The sequence below is a fragment of the Vigna radiata genome, chromosome 5 (genome assembly GCF_000741045.1).
Source record: "Vigna radiata var. radiata cultivar VC1973A chromosome 5, Vradiata_ver6, whole genome shotgun sequence".
In the NCBI taxonomy this organism is placed as follows: Eukaryota; Viridiplantae; Streptophyta; class Magnoliopsida; order Fabales; family Fabaceae; genus Vigna; species Vigna radiata.
The window spans coordinates 32,243,529-32,261,010 of NC_028355.1; the positions used below are offsets into that span (position 1 = coordinate 32,243,529).

At 33.9% G+C, this 17,482-nt stretch overlaps 5 protein-coding genes across 7 annotated transcripts; 3 read left to right on the forward strand and 2 right to left on the reverse strand.

Moving 5' to 3' along the window:
* The first annotated feature begins 73 nt into the window (after positions 1–73).
* Positions 74–1,841, forward strand: LOC106762098 (nonsense-mediated mRNA decay protein 2). Its single transcript, XM_014645807.2, has 2 exons — positions 74–528; positions 925–1,841. The coding sequence occupies exons 1-2, from the start codon at positions 135–137 to the stop codon at positions 1,437–1,439; spliced, it is 909 nt and encodes a 302-aa protein (XP_014501293.1). The 5' UTR covers positions 74–134; the 3' UTR covers positions 1,440–1,841.
* Positions 1,842–2,547: 706 nt separating this feature from the next.
* Positions 2,548–5,926, forward strand: LOC106762095 (heterogeneous nuclear ribonucleoprotein 1). Its single transcript, XM_022781456.1, has 7 exons — positions 2,548–2,567; positions 2,718–2,916; positions 3,008–3,048; positions 4,415–4,578; positions 4,664–4,766; positions 4,857–5,026; positions 5,128–5,926. Exons 2-7 carry the CDS (start codon positions 2,732–2,734, stop codon positions 5,590–5,592), a joined length of 1,128 nt encoding a protein of 375 aa, XP_022637177.1. The 5' UTR covers positions 2,548–2,567; positions 2,718–2,731; the 3' UTR covers positions 5,593–5,926.
* A 751-nt stretch (positions 5,927–6,677) lies between these two features.
* Positions 6,678–9,230, reverse strand: LOC106760616 (coatomer subunit zeta-2). Of its 2 annotated transcripts, none has more exons than XM_022780348.1 (6): positions 9,200–9,230; positions 8,377–8,536; positions 7,523–7,619; positions 7,346–7,423; positions 7,179–7,263; positions 6,678–6,928 (listed from the first exon to the last, which is right to left on the reverse strand). In XM_022780348.1, the coding sequence occupies exons 1-6, from the start codon at positions 9,209–9,211 to the stop codon at positions 6,869–6,871; spliced, it is 492 nt and encodes a 163-aa protein (XP_022636069.1). In that variant the 5' UTR covers positions 9,212–9,230; the 3' UTR covers positions 6,678–6,868. The 2 variants fall into 2 exon arrangements, with proteins under 2 accessions (XP_022636069.1, XP_014499521.1); XM_014644035.2 differs by having other exon boundaries at positions 7,523–7,670.
* A 280-nt stretch (positions 9,231–9,510) lies between these two features.
* Positions 9,511–11,217, reverse strand: LOC106761540 (EPIDERMAL PATTERNING FACTOR-like protein 3). Of its 2 annotated transcripts, XM_014645101.2 has the most exons (4): positions 10,682–11,216; positions 10,421–10,498; positions 10,153–10,211; positions 9,511–9,934 (listed from the first exon to the last, which is right to left on the reverse strand). In XM_014645101.2, exons 2-4 carry the CDS (start codon positions 10,431–10,433, stop codon positions 9,695–9,697), a joined length of 312 nt encoding a protein of 103 aa, XP_014500587.1. In that variant the 5' UTR covers positions 10,434–10,498; positions 10,682–11,216; the 3' UTR covers positions 9,511–9,694. The 2 variants fall into 2 exon arrangements, with proteins under 2 accessions (XP_014500587.1, XP_014500586.1); XM_014645100.2 differs by having other exon boundaries at positions 10,421–11,217.
* A 3,040-nt stretch (positions 11,218–14,257) lies between these two features.
* On the forward strand, positions 14,258–17,091 carry LOC106760617 (IQ domain-containing protein IQM1). The gene is made up of 8 exons (XM_014644036.2): positions 14,258–14,604; positions 14,903–15,014; positions 15,272–15,337; positions 15,477–15,565; positions 15,660–15,747; positions 15,921–16,151; positions 16,368–16,469; positions 16,589–17,091. The coding sequence occupies exons 1-8, from the start codon at positions 14,258–14,260 to the stop codon at positions 16,952–16,954; spliced, it is 1,401 nt and encodes a 466-aa protein (XP_014499522.1). The 3' UTR covers positions 16,955–17,091.
* Positions 17,092–17,482: the final 391 nt, after the last annotated feature.

Genomic DNA, 17,482 nt, shown 5'->3' on the forward strand with positions numbered 1-17,482 from the left:
TGATTAATTGAGACAAAGGAAATGGAGGGTATACATGGAATTTCGAATGGTAGCTGTTTTATGTTTGATTTTGTATTGTTAACTGAAAGCATAAAGAAAAGGAGGGATTTTTTTGGGCTGAAGAAAATCTAAGCATGGAGGTGGAAGTGGAGGGTGAAGATGGTTCCAAATTGGCACTGGAAAATGATGAGGAAACTGTGTTTGGACGAGGTTGTGGATTCAGCACTCACGACCGCACAGTTTCTCGTCGTCACGTGTGTTTCAAACTCCATCATTCAGACTCAGAGGTTGCTGATGCTAATGCTAGGGTTTCGTTCGAAGTGATGGGGAAGAACCCCTTTTGGGTGTACGACGGAGAAACGCTTCGGTTCTTCAGAAAGTTCGAGAAGGGTCACTTGCAACCCGGAGACCGTTTCTGTTTCTCTCCCAGCGCACCTCTCTGGTACTCCTTCACTCTCACCAACAAGCAACCTCTTCCTCAGGTTAACCTTGACGAAATTAACATTTCGGAAATCGATCCCGTTAAAGGTATCACTGCCTTTCCTTGTTCTTAACATCCTCTTTCAATTTTGTTGCTTTTGGGCTCCATTTCCCATTTGAATTTGGTTGTTGCTTGTGCTGAAAGTTTATACTTTTTTTTCGGAGGAAGGTTGTGTAATGTCCTGTACCACTCCTAAGCATTCTTCTGAATACATCGAGTCTTGTTGGTAGAAATTTGATAAAGAAAACATCTTTTTTAATGAATCTCTAATTTTCACTAAATTTTAATCATGTTAGAAAAAAGGGGGTAGTAGAGAGAGTGGTTTTCATGAGTAGGATTTTTTTTTTTTTTGTAGACTTTTTCAGTAACAATCATCTAAGTTAAACCTACCATTTTTTTATTGGAAACTAAGCTTCTATTATGTTGTGATTTTGAATATGCAGAGTATGGTTTTCTTGTGATGGGGCACGAGTTTGACAACTATCCTAAGGGGATGATTCGGAACGCGAAGAATTGGGAGTGGTTCCTTGAGGAACCTAGAAAGGATAGCGAAGATGAGGAAGATGATAGTGAGAAGAAGAGGAAGAGAATGAGGGGGAAACGAAAACTGGGTAAGGTAAACGAAGATGATGAGTGGACTGGTGAAAGTGAAGATGATAAGGGCGTTGTTGTCAGTATGCGGAAGAAGAAGCTGCCCAGGTACTCCACAAGGTCAAAAGACGACAAAGGAGGTAACAAAGATACCAAAGCTAGTAAAATTTCTAAAGGAAAGAAAACAGCCACTGATGAAGAAGATGAAGAAGAAGAAGAAGACGGAGATGAAGATGATGATGATGAGACACTGAGTGGATTCATTGTTGCTGATGAAGATGATGATGATGATAAGGAGGAGGAAGATGAAGATGAAGAAGAGGAAGAGTTTAAAGATGAGGATGATGATGATGAATTAGATGATTAAATCCACACCAAAACATGAAGCTGTGTTATGATACCCATCATTGTGCCATGCTTGATCTGTTCCATAAAATAGCACCTGATCCACCCCACTGATCTATGAAGGACTGCAATTGGAGCCTTATAGAAGCCACTGATTATGGCCAAATTCAACACCAACTCTGTCCTGAAGATAATATATGGTGCCATGTTAGGTCCAGCCAAGAGCAAGCAGGACTGAACCAGATTCATGTTATGGACACAACTTGGTCTGATGAAGAGGATGGATCCATGAAAGATCCCACCTTTTGTTTAATATATAATTAAGTAATTGTGTTTTTACCTTTATCACTACAATTTCAATATATTGAAAGAAAAACAGAAATAAAATCCAAGAAATACTGAAGAGAATATGTTTGTTCTGTGTGATCCAAATGTTCTTAATCCTTCTTACCTTTTTGGATATATACTTCTGGAACTGCATCTTAGTTGTTTTTATATATTTTTAGTGGGTTTTTAATTCTTTATAACAGGTACATGTTTCTTACTATTTGTCTTTATCCTATTTACAGTGAATTTTATTCTATAAAATATAATTAAAAAGTTAACTGATAAAATAATCTTACTAAAAATTGAACTAATATTATAAAAAAGTTGTGTAATAAAGTTACATATTTCTCATTAATTACTGTAATGTAGTAATTATATATAAAAACACTTATAATTTTCTATCAAAATAAACAGTAAATATAATAAAGCATATATAAAAATATTTTTTATTAATTATTATGATTATAAATAAAAACACGTTCCAATATTTTATTATGAGTATTTTTTTATAAAATAATGTAAAGTAAAAAATCGGTTAACAAAAATAAAGATTCAAAGGGGGAAAAAAAAGTGAAAAATAAAAAGAAAATATGTAGATTAATAGTTGTATACTATTGCATTTATTTATTATGTTGCATAAGAAAACACTTGTCTTACATGCAGTTATCTGATCAGACAACATTTCCTAAATAAATAAATAAATAAAAATGTTAAAGTCTTTTTTGTTTGAAAATTTAAATAAATTGACCCAAATAAATTTTGTTTATATAATTTTGCACCTTTTTAGTTACACAGGGCTTTTTAGTGTGGAATTTTGTGTCAGGTATAGTGGGTAAGGGAAAGCAAGAGGTTTCTGAACATTTCAACTTCTAGGGTTTTTCACTCTGCTTTTCTTCATTTTCCAACAATTTGCGTTGTGCCATATAGCATGTGAGATTATTTATCTTCTGAAATTGCACTCTTCTGGGTGTAGTAGTAGGGTTTTCAATGGAGCATTTTCCTTCTCAACATGGCTTGCAATTCGAATCTGAACCTGGCGCCTACCATGGTGATGCGAATGATGAGCTCGCAAAACCCTCCCCCAATCCTCGTGATTCGTCTTCAGGGTTAGTTACTTCTGTAGTGGGTGGTGGTACATGGGTTTTGTGGAGAAAGGGGTTTTGCAGCGTTAGGTTTTTTCTTGCATGTTCTTGGCGCCACAATTTCTCCCAATTACACTTCTTTCGTGGGTATTTTGACGATTTTCTTTTTCTTTTGTGTTAGGAAACTTTTCGTTGGGGGCATTTCATGGGAAACTTCTCAAGGTATTCTCACTTCCTCTCCATAAATTAAATTTAATATTTTCTTGTTGGAGTAGAAAACTTATACGAAGGGATTTTTGTTTTGTCGACCATGTATGCCTGTTCTTAAATTATTGAATGAAAAGAACCGGAGGAGCAGTTCTGATCTACTACTTTATCTGTCACTCGTTCATTCAGTTCCTGCTCCATGCATGGATGTTTTGTTGCCTAGTTTTCGTTCTTTGAAACTACAGGCTTCGAAAACTACCGTGCTCACACTTTTTGGGTCCTATCTATGTCCTGAATTACATCTCCGTCTTGTGCAAAAACCGTCTGGGCCAGCCGCCAGCCGCTGGTCCAGTGGGCTGGTGGGGACCCATGGCTGGACCAAGAAAAAGACTTCACAAACTCAAACACAACTAACAATTTGTTTTATGAGACTTATGGTTAAATTGTTTATCTATTCCTAGTTTAAAATTACTGCGCGGAGAACAGTATCTATTATGTATAAGATATATTCTGAAGTTATTTTTATTGCCTCTGAATCTTACTTTTTGGTACACATTATGATTCTTGATTAAAAAAAAATTTACCTTGACAATTAAAACATACACATACACGAGTCATGGTCTGGTTATCAGTTGAAAAATGCTACTCCGTCAATCCCTGAAAATGGCACAGCTTCGAGGGAAATGAGTTTTCGACGGGGCTTTCTGTTGTGCAGCTATAGTGCCAGAAGTTGTCACAACAATGGCCGAATTTACTGCTTCGGTGGCTGCAATTGAAAAATGCTCTGCTTTGCAAATCTTTTAGCTGCCTAAGACAGTAAGGCGCCACACACCGCTTGACTGCTATAGCGGACCTAAAGAGTGCTATCGGTACTAGTTCAATGATTAGAAAAGGCCATTTGTGTCCATACACTGTTTGTAGCCTGTTTGGTAGTTTTCAGCCCTTCTCAGTTTTTCTTGAACATTAATTTCTGGTGCTGATTGTTCTATGGTGATTTTTTTGCGACTTTTGAAGAGAGTCTGAAGTACTGATTAGGAGTACTTAGTTGAACCTGAATATGGCCCTCGTATTATTTATCTTGTTCATTGAGTATATTTTTTAGGTTGTTATCTGATGCGAAGTGTTATTAAGCATTACGATTAAAATGTGGATCAGACTGTTTTTGTAGAGTTTTTCCCCTCATCCTTGATTTATGCCATGCATGCAACTCAAGCGCAGTTTGTTTGATAATTATTATGTTAATTCATTCACTTTTTGTTTACTTACTATTTACGTGTCCTTATTGGACTGAAGAATACTGTTTGAAGATATGGGAAGGTGGAACCTATATTTCTTTATGTATATATTATCTCATTCTAGCATGTGTTTCTTTGTTTGTCAGAATCATTTTTTAATTACTTCAGCAAATATGGAGAAGTAACGGATTCGGTAATAATGACAAATAAACTTTCTGGAAGGCCACGCGGCTTTGGCTTTGTAACATTTGCCGATTCAGCTGTAGCAGATGAAGTTTTGGCCCAGGAACATACCATTGATGGCAGAGTGGTAACTTGTTTCGAAAATGTTGGCTCAAGCATTGTAGCAGTGCACATTCTTGCTCCTGATGACAAATTCAATTTTGTTTGATCAGGTTGAAGTGAAGAGGACAGTCCCTAGGGAGGACATGGAAGGAATTGGAGTACTAAAAACAAAGAAGATATTTGTAGGGGGAATACCCCAACTTTTCACTGACGGTATAGTGAACCAGATGCCCTTACTCTTCTAGGTTATATTGGAATTTGTGTGTTCTGTCTTCTGACTACTGGATGGTGTGTACGTTGTAGATGAGTTGAGGGGATACTTTTCGCCTTATGGCGATGTTGTTGAGTGCCAAATCATGTTAGATCACAATACTGGGCGATCTAGAGGCTTTGGATTTGTAACTTTTGACAACGAAGATTCAGTTGAAAAGGTATTTTCGGCGGGAAAAATACATGAAATTGGAGGCAAGCAGGTTAGTGAAACTGTTGAAGTTAGAATAGGATATTCATATTGTGCTGCACATAACCTGATATTTTTTTTCTTTTGGATAACTTTTTCTGACTGTAAATATAGGTTGAGATTAAGAGAGCTGAGCCCAAAAGATCTGGAGTTGATCACAGCAGTACCTCACGAAAGTCATATGGTGGTTTTAGCAATGGAATGGATGGATATGGTGGGAATAGCTCTAGAAATCGTAATCATGCAAAAAGAGGTGGACAGTATACAGATTCTGGAATGAACGGAGCATATGGCTACTTTGAGGGAAGCTTTGGCGGAAGTGCTGCCACTGTTTATGGTGGTTATTGTGGGTATGGTTATGGCTTTGGATATGGTGGACCGATGTATTGCTATGGCGGCTATGGACTGAATTCTTATGGTAATCCTGGGGTTTATGGTGGTGGCACTATTTCCCATGGAGATGGTAATGCATATGGAAGAAACGGTAGTTTCAACCGCAGCAGTGGCTATGATGGTGGGAAAGGGGCTGAGAAGGACGATGGTCCTACAACCGGAAGGTACCATCCTTACTGGAAATGAATTTTGGTATCCAGAGTCTGCAGACCGTACAATGCTCCAAAAGGTATGGCTGCGACAGCAATAGCACCCTCCAGGTTTGATGCAGATATAATTCATTCAGATGAGAAGTTGGGAAACAAAAGGTATATATGTTATTGTATCTAATTGATTTTGCAAAACTTTCTTGGAGTTTCTTTGATAAGGACTAGGCTGATTTGTAGAAGCGTCATATATGAAAGGTCCCTAGATGCTGGTAAAAATTAACTACCAGAAGCCAAAATCACACACAAACACTTAGATTTCTCGCTACAAATATGTTAAGAATCAGGTTTATTCAAAATCATCTCGGTGGAAATGGGTATACTAGCTGAACATCGTTGGTTCTAACTAGGTTTAAGGGAATTTGTTTGATATGACAAAATTTAGGAGTAAACTTATATTTTTGTACATGTTTGAAATACTTTTTGAACTTTTTCAATATTCTGGTTGAAATATTTGCACTTTTTTACATCAACAACCAGTTCTTTACTTATTATCTCTTGTAACATTCGTATACATATTTTATTTTGTTAACGGGGCCCCTTCTACTTTACTCTTCGGTCCTTTAGTACTTCACGATTTATAGATGTCACAAATGAAGTGTTAAATTATATTATGTTAAATAATAAACGAACGCAGTGATATATAGTGATAAGATAGGAGCTAGACAAAAACAATTTCTCTACAAGTACTTTTCAATTCTTATGCACACCTTGGGCCGTTTTGCTAAGCTTTTTTAGCTTGTGTTCTTTACCTCTACCGACATTTAATTATATTTAGCATCTGAGTACAAAAAATTAAAAATTGGCATGATTTATGTTATCAGCGTATTTAATTAAATTCTATTACTTAAGTACAAAAATTGTCTAAAAGTGAAAATATCAAGTGAATCATAGTCCTAAGATTGATAATGTTATTAAGCCACTTTTTTATTTTTCCACTCATCTAGCATCCAATGCGTTCTAAAAGAAAAGACATGTGTGAATTGTTTCATCACAGACCAAAAAATTAAAATATTGTAGTGAAAAGATTTAAAACTTTTATTACGAAATAGATAATTTGATGTGAAAATTTTATTAGTTTTATAATGTATACTTTTATGGTTGCGTGGTTATTTAGGATAAATGAAACCTCTTCAGTGTTTTCAAAGTAACAACAGAAATAAAGAAATACAAAAAATCAGTGTGGAGTATGATAACTGTCTAAATAGTAAAAAGCTCTGGTATGAATATGAAAGAAACTCCAGCGCATGCCAAAATCATTTTAGAAGGGTTCTCGTCAAATGTTCTCTGGCTGTAGTCCAGGCTTGACTTAGTGTCTGCAGTATCAGAAATTTACAATCATCAGATTTAAGATCAAAGCAATATGCTGATCTTAACCTAAAATTTGTCCATCAAAATTGATTTTTCAGTTTTCACAAAAAAATCAACTTTAAGGAAAAAGTGTTACGTAATAGCCTTCTAAATGAAGCAACCTCCGCTCTACATGGCAAGTGATATGACTCTGTAATGTAAAAGCAGTATGCATACATTAGTGCAAGAAACAAAACAGAAAGAGTGTTGCATTACCTGCTCAGTCAGGGGGGAATCGCCATCCATGCTATGCGAGGTCACTTTTTCAGCAATAAGCGGTCCATTTGTTTCTAGTATCATCCTTCAAGGAGGGAAACCTTTACAAAATAAATAAAAATAGTTGCAATATCAAAAAAGAAATGTGACTAATAACATATGCATACCCTCCATCCACAATCTCATCGAGGCATAAAAGAATAAGATCTAAGTTTTCAAGCGCCTCTCTTTTGTCAACATTGTTCCTGTAAATGGCACAAGAAAAAATAGAAGAGAAGACAGAAGCATGATGAGTAAAATGCATCTGCATATAAAATCTAAAAAAAAAAATCCAATCTTAATACCTTAAGAGAAGCGTGACTGCATCAAAGAAACCTTGAAGAACTGAAGCTAAAATGATCTCATTTTCTTGATCGCCGCCAGTGACAAAGAAATGGAGATCTTGTACAAATTTGTAAATAATGACATTGTTGTCGAGCAATGTGATCTCAGCTAAAGATAATGTGAAACAATATAAAAGACTTCCACTTGGTGGTAAATGACAATATAAAATAATGATCAAAAGAAATCTCTTTAAAGCCACACTGGAAACAATAACCGATACTTTATATATCTCAACTTTCGGTGACCAATTGTTCAGTTCAACATTCTGACAAAGTTCGTTCTTTATTCAATGGTAACAACAAATACAAGTACACATAGTTTGGTCTATAGAAAATACTGATGCTGGAAACGAGGAAAAATCAAGCCTAGAGACGATGAAAATGTTTCCGTTATATCTTGGAATTAATTTGCAGACTTGACACACGGGTATAGAAATGGAGGACATCATCAGATGAATTATAAGCTAAAGGACGAAATAAGACATGCTGGCTACTTAGAATGTTTCATAAAAACTTACTATAATAACGTCTGGTTCCGGGTAAAAGATATAGAAAAGAAGCCGAAAGCTCTCAATTGATTACTGAACCCCAAGATTACTACTTATAACCTCACCATGCTTAAGAAATCACTTTTGAAACCGAAAGTAAGAAAGACTAACTATGATCCAAAAATTACATAAACAACAACAGACTTTAAAAGACCTATCTGCGTAACATTATAGCCTGCAATACCTACGATATGCCAGTATCCTAGCATCGCATTTAAAATCATGACTTGGTTTTGCGATGAGTGTTTGTTAAACTCTGACGCTTACCTTCTGTTCGAGCATTTGTCTTAACTGTCTTACTGAACACAAACTTCTCAAAAGCAATCTTTGAGATGTTAGTTGGCCAGTCCTCTGAAAAATATCTGACCGCCACACGCTTTCCCTCTGAATCAAGAAGAAGAATATTCTTTATCAACGGACATGAGGCCTACAGATAAAATGTACCAACAATTCATGAAAGGAGAGTTAACACTGTTATATAATACGTGCAGCCTATAATTTACACAAATCAGATTTCATCATTTTTTTATCGCGTCTTTCTACTTTCAGTTTGACAATCGTTCTCGTTCATTGTCCGATACTAGTTCTCAATATCCGTATAATAAAAAACATGTCGAGTGGAATGAATGGAAGAATGCTGGTAACCATGATTTATTTACAGAGTACTCATTATCCCGGAGAATCCAATTAAGCCTTGCAGTATTCAATTGTGACTAAACAAGAGAAAAACGAATCTCATTCTTATTTAATCCATTCTGTCAGTACTGTTTCCACTATTGCAGGTACAGATTCATCAATTGATGCTATGTTGGTAAAGTTTACGACATAATTACACTGAATAATATGAATCTGAAACTGAAACAAGCACAAAACCTCGAATCCGCATATATATCCTTTTCAATTTCTAAATCTCTTTCGGATTCATATAACTAAAGGAAAACGACAAAAACAAAATATCGAACATTGGTTCAACCTTCACAAATCAATAACAATAAATAATGTGAAATAGTTGATACTGTTAAGTATCAGTAATTTTCTGGAATTGCATTGTGATTAAGAACAGTGTGAAATGAAAAACAGAAAAACTTGCCTGGGAAGCCATTTCAGAGAAACAGAGTCGGTTACAAAATTCGGGACTGTGTGTATGTATATATAACACACACATATAAGTGAGATTTGATTTGAGATAGAAACTCGCTAAATAAAAATATTGGTAATATTATAATCTATGATAATTAATAAAGTTGATATAGTGTTTATATTAAATTTAAATTACTGTACAAACAAAGGCCGAAAACTTAAAAAAAAATTCACTTAAAAATTGATTTATTTTTTAGACTAACAATTAAGTTTATTAAAAAAGATTGTTAAAAATATTTGATAAAAAAGATTGTTCTACGTTGAATAAGTTATACATTATAATTAAGATGTGCTGTTTATAATGGTGGCTCCAAGCCTAAGGAAGATTGGGCTACATTAAACAATAAATATGAAGGTGAGAGAGAAGTAGGAGATCATGGATTATATATGAACTAATATATTCATATTGAATGGGTATGAACAGGAAAAACATATATTATATTCATCAGGGGCTGTAGAGGGAAGGACCACACTTGCATTTCCAACTCTCTGGCTCATAATTTGAGTACTGCAAACCCAAATGACTGTTTCTGCTGCTGCTGGTGCTGGGAACTTGAATAGCTTCACATGGAGTGCAACCATAACACTTGTGCTCACAACTTGGTGGAATTGATCCTATTTTCCTCACTCCTATGTTGTATGTTTTTTCCATAGAATCCGACATAACTTTCTTGTTCATTAGACCCTTTAACAAAGGAAAACAAACACATTAGTACTAGGAAGTCTGAAACCATATTGATTTTAACTGATCTTTATATGCAAAACAGTATTCTTTTGCAGAAATTGAAAAGCTTATAAGCATATGCCACTGCCACACAAATTTGATACAACTACTTAATCATTTACAATACCAGAAATTAGCATCCACCTATAAAACTCTAAAATGGGAGAAGGGTGACAAACCTTTTCTGACTCTATAGTATTCTGTGGTGAAGACATTGGTCCTGGTGCCTCTTGGGGGCCTGATGAAGCATAGACAACAACATAGTACAAAAAGAATGAAATAGTTAGTTGTCAAAGAGCAATGTTCACATTTGACAAGATCAAGCTAAATTATATATGTTTGGAAATACAATGGACTGAGAAAAGTTGAATATCATGAAGATGATTATAACTAGCACATGATGTTAACAAGTCAAACATAAAAACAGTGTGTAGTTTAAGTAATAACCTGGATTGGACATGGTATCAGAAGGAGGAAAGGATCTTGTGGCTACAACTGCAGATTCCCAACTAGTTATTTGCAGAGCTAGCAGAAGAAAACAACATAATGTTACTTTCATTTTTTCTATTTTGCAAAACAGCAAATGATGAATGTGATGATGATGATGATGATTATGTGAATCTTGCTTCTCCCTTCACAACAAGAGGCAAGGCATGATTATTGATTTGGTGTGTATTGTGAAATATAAGGAGAGAAAGGGTAGCTAACAATTGTAATTCCCAAAAAGATCAGAATAAACTCCAAAGTTTTATCAGATGAGTCTTGCAGAGGGCTGAGAGATTTTGCTTGAGAAGCAAGTGATTTTGCTTCACTAGCACAAGTTTCTCCTTCTTTTGACACCTCACTAGGGTGCTCTTAAAGTAGTCTGTTTTCCACTTCCTTTCACCTTTAAACCAAACCAAAGCCTAAGCCTATCTTTCTTACAATCAATCTAAAAGTATTACACAATATATGGTGATCTACCAGTGCAGAATGACAGCACCCATTTTGGGTCTGAAAACACCTGCAACACCCTCATAATTTTTCTGGTATTTCATATTAAAATAAGGATTTTGATATCTAGACTGCAGAGCCATTGTCTTTTAGTGATGCTTTAATTTCATTGCCATATACGGAAGAAAGAAATCAATGGCAGGGTGACAGTTATTATGCATATAAAGCTGGAGCAGCAGAAAAAAAATATACAAAAATAAACATCAGTCTCTGCAGCAGCAAATATAATAGTTCACTGTAGCAGTAGTATTTATTGACTTAGTTAAATGGATATATCAATATATTATTACTCTTGTTAGAGTCAACTTTGTAGGAGTTAGTTGTTGGGAAAGAGACAAATCTCTTCATAAATATCCAAAATTTGGACCAGACATTAAATTTGGGTGTCCTTCATTTTCTGCTGCATATTTTTCCACATAACAGATTGTAGTTTGAATGTTTTTGGTTATGAATGTCTTTTGGTTTTGAATCTGAAAAAGGGAACATTTGCAAAGTCTAGAATTTATTCAGATTCAATTTAGCAGTATGAAGAATAAGTGGATGAATTTGGATTTAAAATATTTATATTTTAGATTGTTTAACTAACACTATAAATGCTTATTTTCTATAACTAAAATATATATAAATATTTTTTAATTATATTATCATTGGTCCTTGATTATTCAATAATTATATTTTAAAATTTTGTATTTCATAATTTTTAAACCACATCTTATTAAAGTTGACCCAAACTTAACTATCTCAAAAACAATAGGAAAAGCATAAGACAAAAAAGAATAGCAAACACATACAAGATACAATGTAAGTTTTGGATTTTATTTTTGAAAACGAAATATATTTATATAGTTTTTTATTTCTCAATTTCCGTTATATTAAATCGAAGTGTTATGTGTGAGATAAAGACTTCCTAAATAATATAGTTTTATTTCCTTTTTATTAGTTACTTAATAGAATATAATTTTCTTAATTATTTTTACCAAATCCATTTTGAAATCAATATTAAGTATAATCAAAATGCTTACATTTTATAATTTAAATAATATTTTAAAAGATCGTCATTAATATTTTTAAATTAAAAATTTTAATTATTTGTTATTCTTATATTTTAATTGATACTGAAATAATTTTGCCTAAATTTTTAACATTTTTATTTATTTTTCAAAAAATTTACAATTGTAATTAATCTCAAATCTAATTAAACACCATTCATTAATAACATGGATGAAACCTTTAAATAAAAATATGAACAATTGAGTTTAATAAAAAAGAGCATTGATCATACGAAAGTAAACATTAACTATATATCTTACATTATTTTCTCTTTTTTTGATATAAAAGAATAGTGAATGAAATTACTTATTTAAAAAGAAAAATAATAATGTTTTCAGTATGATCTCCCATTCCACTTGGCAAAACATGAAAGCTTTAAAAATTATATGATTGATGGAATATCTTTTGTAATAATTTTAAAAATGATTTTTTAGCATATCTGAATGCAACACAGCTAATCCATTTTTGAAAACTTGTGACATCAATTGTGAGCACAGAGAGAACCTATGATTTGTAGATTGCGTGTTGTTGTTAATCACAGATATTCAATTACGCAGAAGGTCATTGATGTCAGTGTGACCACTTTTAAGAAGCAAGAGCCATTTTTGTTTCATCAATCACTGCAACTAATGACCAGTTGTAAAATGCAAAAGCCCTTCTCTTAAACCTCAATCAACAACATGAAATAGATGGAACAATTTAATAACCTTAATTACATCAAATTAAAAATTCAAACCATTCTGTTCATGCTACTATATATGTAACTACCTTAGAACACCATGAGCCACAGCCAGAGTGTTCCATTTGGTGACATTCATAGAAACAGTTACCAGTGTATCCTCTGTGCTGTCACTCTACTTCTTCTCACCATAAACATAATTCAGGTACCTTTTACCTTCTTCTTCTTCTTCTATACTAAACTCCCATGTGTTAGTAATGGTATTAATAAGTAGAAAAATGTATTTTAACAATTTTTTTGATAATTTTTTTATAATTGTTTATATAAAAGTTTATAATTAATCTGTTTTAAATATATAAATCCGTAAAATAATAATATATAATCTATTGTAAAAAAATTATTAAAATATCATGGTTATAATCAATATGAACAAAAGAAAATCGTTAGAACTTGTAACAACGGATTGAAGAATAACATTTGACATTTTCTTCTGGCATTTTATCTATATCTAAATATTTATTGATTAAAAGCATGCAGAAATGATTTTAATTTGACCCGTTCTTGTTTTTGAAATATAATGCCAAAATTTATAGCTTTGGACTCATTCTCTTTCTTTCCACTCTCCGCGTGAAGCCAAAGTTTTCCTTTTCACTTCTTCTGCTTCCAAAACGTACAAAACCACGTACGGTACGGTATACCATTTTTTTGTTACATATATGGTATAAATATACACATGTAAGACACCTACTATTCTTCACTATCATATATACGTATCAGTATACTGTGTGAATATTTGAATGAACCCATTCAAACACCTCGTGGGTTCAGCAAGTCGCAATATCCCTTTTTTTTTTTTCTATTTTTTATTTACTATTCAAAATAACTGAATTTTATGGAACCAAAGTCACATAATGTTTGCTCTCAATTTTCTATTAAAACAGAACCGATTTTTCAATTGTCCACATTTTTCTATGACATACTTTGCGAAATTGTATTCCAAACTTGTGCAGTATATAAGACTCTGGGAAACGCCATTTCAAAGGCTACACTCTGCTGTATACATGAAACTATAAACAACCTCAATTTTTAATACCAGGTCAGTCGTTTCTCCTCCTTGTATTTAAACTCTCTTAATATTAGTTGCTTTCTGTATATGATTTTGCTGTGTATTTATAGCTATCCCATGCATATGTATATTCAGTTTTGAAATGTTGTTCATTACGTATCCTCCACTAGAACATGAATCATGTAATACATTACGCTGAAATCGTGAATTTTTTTCAATTTTGAACATTGGTTTGATTGGCATAATGATTTTTTGGAGAGTGATTTAGTCCTTGATCTTTACTATTACGTCTCCTGAGGAAATGAAAGATATAGGTGTGTTGGTTTTTGTTCTGAGAAGTGTATGCTAATCATTTAATAGCGGTGTTCTTCCTGATTGCAACTTTCACGTATATGTATCTTGAACAAGTTGTTGCATTAAGTGTGTCAGTGTCAGTGCTGATAAGTAACATGAATACTGGAAAATGTAAAGCAGTGTTGCAGATTTTTGCATAGGAATGGGAATATTTGCGGTAAACAAGGAAGGAGAAGTCACAGTGAGCTTCAAGAACGACATAAATTTGAATGATTTCTTTAAGCCTGATCAGATAGCGGATGCAACTGCTGAAAAATCTACAAGTTTGAAGAGAAGGAAGGTTGGAAATCTGAAGCTCCAAACCGCATTCTCGTTCAAATATAGGCTTTCACTAGAGGGTTTGTTCAGCAAACAAAAACCAGAACAAATGTTTTCTCCAGAGCCCTATTCTCAGCTTGAGTTAGCAGCAATTAAGCTTCAGAAAGTCTACAAGAGTTACAGGATCAGAAGAATTCTGGCTGATTGTGCAGTTGTTTGCGAGGAGCTGTGGTTTGCTCATATCCAACTCTATTATTGTCTTCTCATTTTGTGCTTATATTTTCATTTAGTGCTAGAAAGTACTACTTCTTGCCAATTAATTAGGAGCCAAAATTTTCCATTAATTTGTTTCTCTTAAAAATTTGCAAAAACTATGTAGTTTTAGCCTCTTCTAAGGATTAAAGAATACTTTTAGTTAAAAATAGTACATTTGAGCATTTTTGAAGCTTATATTAGCCTACAAATTCAATTATTAGTGCTCAGTGAACTTTAAAAACTACTGTCTTAAGTTTTTTTTTCTCTGGTCCAGGTGGAAGGATTCGGTGATTACTGCTTGCAGGTGTTCTACATCCCATTTTGACCCTGATAAATCACAAACACCTATTTCAAAATGGGCAAGGGCTAGGATGATGGCTGCTAAGGTATTTTTTAATATTAGAAGCCATAAACTTTAATCTACTTTGACTAAGGAATATCTTTTTATGTAGTTTGCTTCAATATTTGGGCCCATATTAGTCTTCTTTGAACCATTTACATTTCCCAAAAGATGATGTACTTAATATAATTTGACTAGGACCATAGAGACGTATTCAAAGTTTACCATCTCCTTTCTAAAAAAATTTCCTTTAGGATCTTGTTGAATGACAACCACTATACTTTTTTCTTTCTCTGATGTTAGGTGGGAAAAGGTTTGTCCAAAGATGATAAGGCACAGAAATTCGCACTAAGACACTGGCTTGAAGCTGTAAGCTCATCCGTCTACATCTTGACTAACATAAATTCATTTTTGTAACTATAACAAATTTTCTTTTGTTTGGTCATTTATTCTCTTAGAATCCAAAGAAGCCAATTAATCAAGGCTATGATTTCCATATATTTTTCAGATTGATCCTCGTCATCGTTATGGTCATAATCTTAATTTCTACTATGAAGTCTGGTTTCGTAGCCAGAGCTATCAGCCTTTTTTCTACTGGTATATTGTTAATGGTGCAATGCTAAAATGTCTTGGTCTGAAAAAAATTGAATCCTTATTTTCTAATTTCTTAATTGCATCTTGGTGAATGAAGGTTGGATGTTGGGGATGGCAAAGAAGTGGAGCTAAAAGCATGTCCTAGAAAGGACTTGCAGGACCAGTGCATAAAGTACCTTGGACCTGTAAGTTGTTTCACTAAATAGCATATACAATTTCACGTATGATAATACTTGTACTAAATATATAATGCAACAATGGCATCTTATTACGTGACATTGATATTGGTGAATTGTTGAATTCGCCTATGTTGACTTGATAGTAAAAGCTTTTCAACGTTGTTCCTTGAATTTTGCAGAAAGAAAGGGAAGCATATGAAGTGATTGTAGAGGGAGGGAGGCTTGTTTATAAAGAGAGCAAGAACCTTGTACACACTACCGAGGAATCCAAGTGGATTTTTGTTCTTAGCTTATCTAGAGTTTTGTATGTTGGACGAAAGAATAAAGGCCATTTTCAACACTCTAGTTTTCTGGCTGGTGGTGCAACCATTGCATCTGGAAGATTGGTTGCTCAGCATGGAGTTCTTCAAGTATGCTGCAATCTATTTTATACGTATACCCCTTTTTCACAAATGCAAGATTCCAAAGAAGGAAATTGAAGAATGGTTCTTATTTAAAGAATGTGATAACTAAAAGTTTTAATCTTACAGCTATATATGAATGTGAAAATCAGAAGTTTAAATTGATCTTACAGTTTTTACAATAATGTTAGTTCTAAATTGATGTTCGTTTTACATCTTACGCAGGCTATATGGCCATACAGTGGTCACTACCGTCCAACAGAGAAAAATTTCAAGGAATTCATTAGCTTCTTGGAGGAACACAGTGTGAATATGACAAATGTAAAGGTGAAACACTATAAAAACATCTTCCCCTATAATAGCTTTGTGAAATTGCATTCAATAGAAGCATGAATTTGGTGAAAATTTGTTGAAACATTTTGCAATTTCATGGTTGTCTGCTGCAGAAAGATGCAGTGGACGAAGATGTTCCACCTTCTCAACCTGCCAATGATGAGAAGCTGGCCTTTGAATACATGGATGGCAATGCTAATAAAAATGGTAAAGAAAAAGCGGAAGAAGGTTCAGTACATGAGAACAAGCCAATGTCAAGCAAATGGAGTACTGGAGTAGGTCCTCGGATTGGTTGTGTGAGAGAATATCCAACAAAATTCCAAGTTCAAGCACTTGAACAGCTCAATCTTTCACCTAGAGACAACCAGGGAACATTTGCAGACAAAGCACCAATTCCTTCTCCCAGACCAAGAACCAAACATCTTTCACCTAAGCTTGTGAACATGGGACTTCCTAGCCCTATGCTACAAGGACATTGAAGTACATGCTGGACATTGCTTTAGTTTTAGCATTGGTACATATTACAGTATTATAAAGGTCACAAAGGAGCTAACCCAACAACATTTTTCTTTTGTTTTCATTTGGGTTTTCATTGGCCAGTTCATAGAGAATTATTTTTTTCTCTGCTCCCTTTTATCTATTGGTAGTAAGGGGTTAGGTTAGTAGTTCATTCTTGTGTATGTCAAATCACATTTGCAAATACAACTATTTTTTATTAGCTTCTCTTGCCTGTCTTCTGATGTGGATTCGGTCATTGTTAGAGTATTAGCTTCATTCTGTTTTATATCTTCTGATGCTGTACTGTTATAGTATGTTTGTTAGGAGTGTTGCTTGGATCATTGTATATATATTCAACATACTCATCTATGTAATAGTGGATATGTTCTTTTCAACTATTTTCTCATGGTTAAAATTGCAAGCAAGGTGACTCCACAATATCACAATACTATACTGGTCTGAAAACTATTTTCAAAGAACTTTCTCTACATCGTATTGCAAATTATTCT

Coding starts and splice junctions, on each gene's coding strand:
- LOC106762095 (XM_022781456.1), top strand. CDS start 2,732: ATGGAGCATTTTCCTTCTCAACATGGCTTGCAATTCGAATCTGAACCT. Junction 4,767..4,856: donor ACCCCAACTTTTCACTGACG/GTATAGTGAACC, acceptor TGTACGTTGTAG/ATGAGTTGAGGGGATACTTT. Junction 5,027..5,127: donor ATGAAATTGGAGGCAAGCAG/GTTAGTGAAACT, acceptor CTGTAAATATAG/GTTGAGATTAAGAGAGCTGA.
- LOC106760617 (XM_014644036.2), top strand. CDS start 14,258: ATGGGAATATTTGCGGTAAACAAGGAAGGAGAAGTCACAGTGAGCTTC. Junction 15,015..15,271: donor CTAGGATGATGGCTGCTAAG/GTATTTTTTAAT, acceptor CTCTGATGTTAG/GTGGGAAAAGGTTTGTCCAA. Junction 15,748..15,920: donor GCATAAAGTACCTTGGACCT/GTAAGTTGTTTC, acceptor TGAATTTTGCAG/AAAGAAAGGGAAGCATATGA.
- LOC106760616 (XM_014644035.2), bottom strand. Junction 7,671..8,376: donor GACAAATGCTCGAACAGAAG/GTAAGCGTCAGA, acceptor CATTATCTTTAG/CTGAGATCACATTGCTCGAC. Junction 7,424..7,522: donor GCAGTCACGCTTCTCTTAAG/GTATTAAGATTG, acceptor TGCCATTTACAG/GAACAATGTTGACAAAAGAG.
- LOC106761540 (XM_014645100.2), bottom strand. CDS start 10,532: ATGAAAGTAACATTATGTTGTTTTCTTCTGCTAGCTCTGCAAATAACT. Junction 10,212..10,420: donor TGATACCATGTCCAATCCAG/GTTATTACTTAA, acceptor ATGCTTCATCAG/GCCCCCAAGAGGCACCAGGA. Junction 9,935..10,152: donor ATACTATAGAGTCAGAAAAG/GTTTGTCACCCT, acceptor CCTTTGTTAAAG/GGTCTAATGAACAAGAAAGT.
- LOC106762098 (XM_014645807.2), top strand. CDS start 135: ATGGAGGTGGAAGTGGAGGGTGAAGATGGTTCCAAATTGGCACTGGAA. Junction 529..924: donor GGAAATCGATCCCGTTAAAG/GTATCACTGCCT, acceptor TTGAATATGCAG/AGTATGGTTTTCTTGTGATG.